The sequence below is a fragment of the Tachypleus tridentatus genome, chromosome 5 (genome assembly GCF_004210375.1).
Source record: "Tachypleus tridentatus isolate NWPU-2018 chromosome 5, ASM421037v1, whole genome shotgun sequence".
Classification (NCBI taxonomy): domain Eukaryota; kingdom Metazoa; phylum Arthropoda; class Merostomata; order Xiphosura; family Limulidae; genus Tachypleus; species Tachypleus tridentatus.
The window spans coordinates 21,090,331-21,101,363 of NC_134829.1; the positions used below are offsets into that span (position 1 = coordinate 21,090,331).

Genomic DNA, 11,033 nt, shown 5'->3' on the forward strand with positions numbered 1-11,033 from the left:
TTCATGCACTCTCCGTCCACCCAAACATTGTTACTGTACAATCAACAAAATCCCATATATGGCACAGCTGCAGTGTGCAGATGAACAAAGTCAGGCCCATATACGTGGCAGCCGCAATGAATGGGTTAAAGTTAAGATTAACATTAATTTTGTTCTTTTATACATTTATAATTTATATAATACCCCTATTGATGAGACTACAAGTTTGTCAGTTTTGTTTCTGTGATTTAAATGCCAAAAGCTCTTTATGTGGTAACCCTAATAAAGACCAGAGGAGAAAATATGTAGTCAAAACCTTTCAGAATAAAATTGTCAAGTTATACTGAATGATGGAATGGAAACGTCTTTAAAATGAAAGAGGTGTTAAAGTCACTAAACCTTCCTCTCATATGTTCCACTCTTGTAAACAAACGTTTTTTGGGAGTTTTATCTAAGCCTTGTGCTAGTGTTATAAAATCTGCGTGTAAAATGTTCAAAGCCGAAATACACCAGATAACTCTTTTCATAAAATCGAGTAAGAGAAATATATGCCAAAACTGCATTCATACTGTTACTTTTAACTGCCATCTTAAAAGTTGTCTTCAATTTATATACTTCTAATAAACAAATTGCCTCTTTGTTTCGAAATATTAATCGTACTAAATCCATTACAGGCGGATAGGAGGCTAAACAAGAAGTTCAATGGACTCAACACTTTATAGTTTGGATTGGATATCCACCGATGAAGACATCAGCAAAAAGATTTTAAAGCTAGAAAAATAAATTATTGGAAACTTTTGCTCTATATTAGTCATAGTAAATTAGAAATTCTTTGTGGGGTTATTAAAGGAAACAATGATGTTCATAGAATGGTTTTTATTTCTTCTTCAAAGATCCTGAAAAACCAAGACAAGTTAGTAATGGATGAAAATTCTACTTATGCTTCTAGAATTCAAATTGGTATGAAAATGTGCAAAACAACTTAAATATCACGAAAACACTGATTCTCTTTTAAATGAAGATTTCACTTTGAATGATCTTTGTCTTTGTATGAAGTAAGCTGTCAGGTCAGTAATGGAACTTAAAATCGTTTATGTTATAGATATTAAACAAATAAAGGCACTATTCACTGCCCATACGTTACGGGATTTTCAAGTCAAGTTGCATGAACGTAAACTATAGCAACTGAAATTATTAATTAGGCATCTATTTATCCATTAATGCAGAATGAAACCATAAGTCAATAGGTTTTTCAACTGTAACTTGAAAGGCATGTTGCCAGGAACTGAAAACAAAAGCCTTTAGGAAGTTTTACAAAAGTCCTTTCAAAGGATACGAAAAAGAGGAACTAGGAGAAATATAGGAAAACACTCATTACATCCAAGACTGTGGTGAAACAGTTGTTGACGTCAGACAAATGAACTGACATTTCAGGAATGAGAATACTCCACCTGCCCAATTAGAAATAAAGAGAGAATTATTTGAAGAAAGCAGTCCACAAGCTAATGGGATTATTGATGGAAAGTCTCATAGTATGTTGATCAGAACTGGTTCCACATCTACAATTACTCGTGTGTTTTCTTTTAACAAAGCCACAAAGGCTATCTGCTCAGCCTACCGAGGGGAATCGAACCCCTGATTTTAGCGTTGTAACTCCTACAATTACTCGACCCGATAAGGTAATGAAAGGAGAGAAATAGCTTCTCGTGATGACAAAAGGAAAACTGATTCATTTGAACGGTAAGTGAGTATGAAAATTCAGGAAGAGGTAAAATTAAAGATAGGAAGCTTCTACACATAGCATTATGTGTTAGTAATTGACACTTAAAAAATTGCATATTGGGAATACATTCTGGATGGAAATCCATAATGTGATGTTAGACCACTTGCGGTAGTTTCACAGCCTATGAACGGGAACGCTTCATGCACTATAAAACCATCAGACCACTACATGTCGGACTTCAAATAACAACAGCGATGACCCACACATGGCAACGAAGACAGTCCGTCATGAATGCGACAGAGCAGATTCCAGAAGAATAGTTTGTTCAAATCAAGGTTCTTACTGTTGTGATCGTCTTTAAAATACAGAGAAAGAAAACACACTTACTTAATTTCAGTGAAACTTCCACGAGAAGAAAGTTGACTTTCTTGAAAGCCCAACATTTCTGTCGACATAACTTCCAAAGTACCACAAAGGATGAAGCTATTAGTGGGATCCCTCAACCATTTACCTGCAAAGGACTTTCCCATTGACAAGGCAGTGATTGATGATAAAAGACAAAAGATCATCTAATTTTGTAGCCATAAGCGATGAAAACATTAGCAGAAAATCACGAATGCACAGTTTAAATACAGTAAATGAGATAATGAACATTTTGGTTTGTTTAACAAAATTGTTTATTTTTTCTCTGTTGAACATACTTAATTAATGTTGTTTTTTTTCTAATGAAGTGTGTAACTGGTTATGAATATTGTTTTTGGTAGCTTTAATTTGTGTCTTTATCATTGATTATGTAAGTTTAAGTTTGATATTTTGTTGTTTTACGTGTGTAATAGATTTGTGCAGGGTCTTCGCAATTCATGGAGGGGGGCTGCGTTTAGGTTATGTTCTCAATTTTAATTGGCCCGGTATGGTCAGGTGGTTAAGGCACTCGACTCGTAATCTGAGGGTCGCGGGTTTGAATCCCTGTCACACCAAATATGCTCGCCCTTTTAGCTGTGTGAGCGTTATAATGTGACAGTCAAACCCAGTATACATTGGTAAAAGAGTAGCCCAAGAATTAGCGTTGGGTGGTCATGATTAGCTACCTTCCCTCTAGTCTTACACTGCTAAATTAGGAACGGCTAGCGCAGATAGCCCTCGAGTAGCTTTGCGCGATATTCAGAACAAAACAAACCATTTTTAATTTGCATGTTTTATGTTATTTAGTATAATGAGTTTTGGCATGAAGTAGTTGATGATGTATGAAGCTTGGAAAGTTTCTAGAAACCTTTACTTGACATGTTGTGCAAGTAATATCTGAAACGTTTCTAGATATTTGTTAAACCATCAAGGTGAGTGACTTAGCTAATTAGCGAGTTAGTCAGTGTTCAGTTTATTTCGTAGGTACGAGGGAATGTTTAACATGAGAGTGAGTGTTAAGCTTTATTTGTGAGTCAAGTCATCTCATGATTGTCGATAATTCATGAAACCTTATAAGATGAAAAACTTTAGCTGAAGACCTAAAACATTTTACTTCTTTTTTTAAGTGGGCTTAAACTTTGCAATATTTTTACTGATTGATGATAAACAAGCTGCTAATGCGATGATAGGAACCGCTAGAATAATATTTTTCTTTAGACAGTTTCAATATTTATATAATTTGATATCATATTATATGTATAGTTTATATTACATGTATTTAAGTTATTGTGATTTAAAAAGTCTATTTGCTAGATGAAATATGTTATTTTCAAGTAACTACAGCAAACATAACGTGATACTCGCTTCTTTTTCACAGTTGGTTGTTGTGATTGTAAGTACTTGTTTTTTAAATTCGCGCAAGTCTACACGAGGGCTATCTGCGCTAGCCGTCCCTAATTTAGCAGAGTAAGACTAGAGGGAAGGCAACTAGTCATCACCACCCACCGCTAACTATTGGGCTACTCTTTTACCAACAAATAGTGGGATTGACCGTTACATTATAACACCCTCACGGCTGAAAGGGCGAGCATGTTTAGTATGATGGGGATTCTAACCCGCAACCCTCGAATGCCTTAACCACCTGGCCATGCCGAGCCCTTATAAGTTTTATAGTCAGTTTTAGTTAATAAAAATAAAAACACAAACTAAAAAGAAAAACTCGTAATAATTTTTAAGTACTGAAGGAAAAGTTTTTTTCAGAGTTTAAAAATGATAGTAAGTCCAATCCTGGCCCGGCATGGCCAGGTGGGTTAAGGCATTCGACTCGTAATCCGAGAGTCGCAGGTTCGAATCCCCTTCACACCAAATATTCTCGCTCTTTCAGCCGTGGGGGCGTTATAATGTTACGGTCAATTCCACTGTTCGTTGGTAAAAAAGTAACACAAGAGTTGGCAGTGGGTGGTGATTACTAGCTATCTTCCCTCTGGTCTTAGACTGTTAAATTATGGACGACTAGCGTAGATAGCAATTTGTGTAGCTTTGCGCGAAATTCAAAACAAACTTGTTTTTTTGCTTTATTTATCATAAATGTTGTAACAGTAATGAATGTGAACTTTTACTATTAGCTGATGAACAAACACTAAAACGTGTTTATTACTTTAAGGACACAAGCTTGTGCTACATCATTCACTAAACAGTCACATCATCTGTAATGTGTTATGTTTCACCATGGCGAAATCAGTACGTGAACTCAGCACATGTTAAAATGTGTTGTGTCATTCACATCTGGTTTTGTTCCTATTACTTTCGTGTCTTTAACCTCAAGCATTTCTCAGTTAGGCAGATAAATTTTAATAAAATCAAAATAAAATTATAAAGTTTAGGCTCGTGTTAGCATAATACATACGTTTTTTTGTGCGTGTGTTAATATGAGGTAAAATAGTTGTTGTTCGTATATTTGTTTTAACATTCAGCTTTTAATAAACTTGTTCAGTATAATACCTTATACAGAATCAAATACAATGAAGAAAATAGCTTTAAAATGCATTTATCGATCATATTTGTAATGCGAGTTATAACAGAATATGTATTACTATACTAATTAGATATATTATAAATGTCTATTCCAGAACTGATGGTACGATTTACGTGCAAGTTACAGATTTGCCCAGAAGTTGTAGACTTTGTTTCACGGATAGCGCTTAATTAAGTTAAAACAACTATTTAGGTATTATCAAAGAAAAGTTCAACTGCTTTGGTATTAAAGAAATTATACCTTACATTTGTGGATATCAGAATTTCTAAGCATATCATTCTTTACCGAATGAGTTGAATTTCTCAAGCTACAAACAAGAACATTGATTAAGTAACCAAATATTCTATGTATGGAAATTACAAGAAATTCGTATTATTTCAGTCATTTTGTGACATTTTTATTTGCCACACTTACGTTTAACAATTTTATTCTTCTGAGTTTTAGAATGAACTTACTCATTCAGTTTGTGTGATTGTTTTGAATTTCGGGCAAAGCTACAGAAGGACTATCTGCGCTAGTCGCTAGTCGTCCCTAATTTAGCAGTGTATGGCTAAATGGAAGGCAGTTAGTCATCATCACCCACCGCCAACTCTCTGGTTACCAACGAATAATGGGATTGACCGTCTGAAAGGGCGATCGTGTTTAGTGGGAAGGGATTTTGAACACCCGGCTCTCAGATTACAAGTCGAGAGCCCTAAATATCTGGCCATATTGGTCCCTACTCATTCAAAAGCTAACCTTCGGAAAATATAATACATGGCTCTTGATGTGGAAATTAATCTTTTTTGGAGATTTAAATAATTAAAATAAATATCGAAGAATATTTTAAAATATAATCGTTGTAAATAGTAGTAATAAAGGTGATTGTACAAAACAAATAACTGGATGCGTAAAGTTTAAAAAACGTGTTTGCAGTGACTAAGAAGAAATTATTACTCTATTGGTATAATTAAGGAAAATCCTCTAGGTTTGTCAGTTCCCACACATAAACTTTACCAGCAATAACTTGAGCACAAACTAGTTTGTATTCATTAATGAATCCCCCAGTTCCTCGGCAGTAAGTCTGTGGGCCTTTAATACTAAAATTTAGGGTTACATTTTGCCGCTTATCATAGCGTTGATAGTCCATTCTATTAGCATTGCAATAAACAGTAAACTAATAAACGTTAATTAAATCGTTCACTGTGTGATGTTATTATTTATAGTTTCTGAACAAGACGGAGAAGCGACAACGAGTATGTATTACTCAAACATGACCTGAAATAAATGTGTATTGGTTTAGGAATACTCTGTTTTAATTTTGTCCATTTCTAAGTAGCACAGTGGTATGTTTTGCAGACTTACAATACCTATAAACTAGGTTTCGAAACCGTGGTGAGCAGAGCATAGATAATCCGTTGTGTAGCTTTATGCTTAGTTAAAACAAACAAACAAACATTTACTCTTGTTGACTCTGTACAAACATTTGATTTAGCTGAAAATGTGTTGTAATTGTGAAGAAAACTTTGCTTTCTTATCTAACATAAAGGTTAAGTTGTAATATTCTGAAAGCCTGGCGTCATTACACTTCATCAACTTAATCCATTTCAAGCAATTTACTAATACAAATATCGTATCAACCATTGTTATATCTTTCGTATCCTAGCTCGCACAACATTGGGCTAAACGCCTTATTGGCACTGGATTTCGCAGCTATAGTTTGGTTCATATATTACAGTGGTTCCCAAACTTTTTCAGCTTGTTACCCAATTTAACATGCCACATTAAGCATGTTACCCCTTTCACAAAATGTTTTCAACATTGATATATATGGCTAAATTAAACTAGAGATGTATTGCACTTTATTTATTACACTTTATTTATTTACAATTTATTTATATAATTTATTTACACTGTATTACACTTTTAATTATTGTATTTGATCATTGTGCATTTCTAATGAATATTGCCAAAGATGTCAAGAACATCAGTGGGATGGATGGAGTTGCATACTTGAAGCTACTTTAGGAATTCTTGGCTTTGTGGTTGAAAGTGCCAGCCTGGCATCGTTTGCAACATTCAAGCGAGTCCTCTTTTTTGTTTTCATCCCCAGCACGGTTGAGAACCCCTTCTCGCACAGATACGTTGATGAGAATGATACCAACAACTTCAAGGCTCTCTTGGACAGAGTTGGCGAGTCAGCTAGTTGTGAAATCCAAAAGAAATCTGCATTTTGGTTTTGGAATTTGACTTTCAAGGCTTCATTTGCTCGCATTGTGATCCACTCCTCCTTTGCAGGGAAACATCATCATGAATGGCCTCATCAGGTACAGAAAAGGGATGAATGATCCACTGAAGACTGGCTGTTTTTAGGTCACTCTCTGGAAAGTAGTGCTGCATGCTTGTTTCAAGCCCCTTCAAATGGTCGCTCATCTCTTTGTTGATGGTCTGTAAAAGTGATCCAGTATCATAACTATTCTCCTCAACAAACTGGTCTAGGGAAGAAAACTAAGCGATCACTCCTTTCTCCAAGCCTCGAATCCAGAGTCTCAGTTTTCCCAGAAATGCAGTCACATTGTGATGGGCATCAATGACAATCGTGTTTTGGCCCTGGAGTTGCAGATTATCAGTGTTCAGCTCCGCAAATAGGTCAGCCAAGTAACAAAGTCGAGCAAGCCACTCCTTATCAGTGAACTTGGTAGCAAAAGGAGATTATTCTTGTTTGAGAAATTCCTGAAGAGCCGTTCGGAGCTCAATGACTCGTCGTACAACCTTGCCTCGTGACAACCAGCGAACATCGGTGTGGTAGAGCAGAACTTGATACTGCTCTCCCATTTCCTTGCACAGCTCCCTGAATATGCACGAATTCACATCCCTGGACTTGATGAAATTGACGATTTTCAACACATCTTCAAACACTAATTTCAGATTACCAGGCAGGCTTTTTGATCCAAGAGAGTACCCATGAATGATGCAATGATCTACAGAAATTTCTGGATTCACAGCTTGTATGAGGCCCCGTATTCCACGATTACGACCCATCATCGACGGTGCTCCATCGACGGAGACCTAGATTAAAAAAGAAAAACTATTATAGATTGCGTCAGTTAGTCATTCTTACTTATCTTTTGCGTTATAATTATATGGTTTTAATTTAATTTAATTTATTTTGGTACTTTAGTATTTCAGTACGACAGGCACGATACTTTTTTGTGAATTATGTATAAAATATTAGCTACACTACAGCTACTTGTACAATAAATAAAACTATATGACTATATGCCATGTAATTCATTGTATTTATACTAATCTAGACTTTATATAAACATCTCTCCCTACCTGTTGAACGCTGTTCCAATCCAATCCATTCGTGGTAAAGAAACTGTTGATGATATTGAAGATATCTTCTCCCTTCGTGGTTGTCAGCAGATCTTCGCATAATAGGAACTCTTCTTTGATCTTGTCCTGGTGGACGTAACGAACGAACCCAAGGAGAACAGCACAACTGGCTACGTCATACGATTCATCAAATTGCAAGGAGAATTTCCTATATGAGCTTTCCTTGATCTCTGTTGTAACTCGGGACAGAATATCTGATGCCATGTCATCGACTCGTCGGCGGATTGTGTTGTTTGATAGAGATATGATACTCGCTTGATCCTCCCCACATACCTTGCTTACCATCTCGTATGCACAAGGCATAACCAGATTCTCTGCAATGGTGTGGCATTTTTGTTGTTCGGCAACTTTATATGCAACAAAGTAAGATGCTTCGACCGCAGCTTGAAGATTTTGGGCTTGAATTCTAGATGAACCTAACTGAATATTCTTCAGTGCTACAGCCCGGCGCTGAAAATAAGCCTGATCCTCATTTTGAAGATTTGGATGGCACTTCTGGAGGTGAGCTGAGAGTTTTGATGGCTTGAGGCTTTCATTTGTCAACACTTTGTGACATACTACACATTGTGGCCGATCCTCTCCACCAGAAGGTAAATTCACAAAGCCATAGCGAAGAAAGGCGTCAGAGTAGGTGCGCTTTTTAGACATTTTATTGTTTAATCTGCAGAAAAAGAAAAGCTGCATAAAAAAGTGTGAACAATATGAACTTGTTATTTATTTTTTTGATGACATTCTAGATAGCATTAAAAGAGCTTATTCAGCATAGGAATGATGTAATAGTAGGTAAATACTAACTATACTGCACAGGGCAGTACATATACATACCAGGTTTTGTCTACCTCGGCTGATGCTCACATAGAAACTGACAGTGTGAAATAGAGGCAACCTCAGGCAGTGAGTGACGCGTACTGGACACGTCGATGAGTCATCAGGGTTACTGAGTGACTTGTGTTCTGAAGCATACTTGTCAAAATACTTTTAGGTTACCACACACTTAGATACATATTGTTTCTTTTCTACTACTGTATATTAGTTTTTGATGTTTATTGTTATTTGGTTTAACTTTATTACATACTTCAAATAGGTTTAATTTACAACTTTACATACTGAGACTAAGTTAACATTAATCCTAATACCAGCTACCTCAATGTTTTCTTGATTTTTAGAATTTTAACTTTTTTTCTGTCACCCCTTCATTACCCCCGATAAATTGTTAAATTACCCCCAGTTTGGGAACCACTGATATATTATTATCAAGTGGATAAAAATTCATGGGGAAGAATATTGAGCTATGACTTAGCTGTTTGACTCACATGAGTTAAGTACCGTTCTAGACCAAAACGAAACATGGGTGAAGCTTTTGTTTTGGTCGTCATAAATATTTAAGAGCAATTCGTCAAGTCTTCATAATCGACCATGTCTCAATATCTCCCCCATTCATAAAGATGTGGTTGTCGCTAATACCACAAAGAACATTCATTTTAGAATTTTTAAGTGCATTTTACCTCAGGTTGTATTCTTTCGCGGCTTTTCTGTGCCGTAAAACTTATAAAACTTAGAAATGTAACATATAAGGTCTCTCGGTAAGACAGTGGCAAATCTTCGGATTTACAATGCTAAAATCACGGGCTCGATTCCCTTTGGTGGACAGCGCAACGTATGCCGGATATATTCATACATTATTTTTTTATCCCTACGCATGTCAGGTATCGTTTGATAAGTTAGGTAAACGTGGAATAACGTTTAATTCAAGAATATAAAAAATAATAACATATGTTATCAAAATAAATAAATAATAACAGTGTTATATAATATTTACCTTAATACTGGTGTGTTGTGGCATAAGAAAGTTGATAAAAATTATGCTTAATTTATTTTAAGCAATTATATAACAGAAATAACGTATATGCCAGCTCTTATGATATTGGGCTAAGTGTTTGGTTGCCACAGAATTTTTGCAGCAATTGTGTGGTTCATATAATGTTATTATTCACTGTTCCTCACTCGTGTGTTCTAATTAGTAATTTGTAGCTTAGCTAAACATATTTTATGAAGAATATCATTTTATAATCGTGATGTAAAGTATTCATGTGAAAATACGGTTTATAATTCAAACACGACATGCTGTATCTGTATGAAATAAACATGTGAATGTTACGATAAATTCCGTCTGAATTTATATTTATGCTAAAGCTATTAATGCTATCTGCTAACTGTCCCCATTTACAAAATACTAACCAAAATGAAGGAAGCCAATTAAAGCATTCTCTCACATCCACATAAAAGATTAACTACCACTCTTATAACTCATTGACATCTTAAAAGCAAAGACTGTTTTATCATATTATATGTATTCTAATCTGGTTTGCTAGCAAAGTCCATAGCTCAACCACAAGACCAACCGGTGCCATATATTCCACCTTAGAAAAGTTTAATCGAGATGATACTTTTAGAATAATACTAAGTTTTACCAAAACTGCCTGAAGCAACGTTTATTCTGAATTACCAAAGATGACATAAATTCATTTTATTAAAGAGATTACTGTGTCTGAATCTTCTCTTAACAGAGCGATGTCACTGAACAACTTGACCTTAGAACTGAACCAACGATTCGTAATGGCTTTACCGGTTTGGACGGTTTATTGTACAGACACCACTTTGAAACGAAAAACTTGTTACAGAAGATGTCTGACCGGTTATGTAGGAGGAAGGTTATCACTGGTCCACTTGATAGCCGTGGATCGTATTATTTGAAACTATTTTGTATGCAGCACACAATTCGTGGGCGGCAGTGGTGCCTCGCCTTTCATAGAAACCATTTAAAAGTAATTATGTCCAACTTTGGTCTGGTAAGGTCAAACTAAATTTAAGTGAATCTACAGAAACATAAACCATTATAATCATGTAGATACATAAATTTCAATAAGCTATAGCTCTTCAAACCTCTATTTTATTTGTTTTAAATACTTGATTTACAATTCCGACTGTAATGTTTATTTTGGCTATATCAGACAC

The 11,033-nt window shown here is 35.5% G+C and overlaps 1 protein-coding gene across 1 annotated transcript; it reads right to left on the reverse strand.

Moving 5' to 3' along the window:
- Window positions 1–7,331: 7,331 nt before the first annotated feature.
- Window positions 7,332–8,392, reverse strand: LOC143251281 (zinc finger BED domain-containing protein 5-like). The gene is made up of 2 exons (XM_076502719.1): window positions 7,959–8,392; window positions 7,332–7,688 (listed from the first exon to the last, which is right to left on the reverse strand). Exons 1-2 carry the CDS (start codon window positions 8,319–8,321, stop codon window positions 7,332–7,334), a joined length of 720 nt encoding a protein of 239 aa, XP_076358834.1. The 5' UTR covers window positions 8,322–8,392.
- Window positions 8,393–11,033: the final 2,641 nt, after the last annotated feature.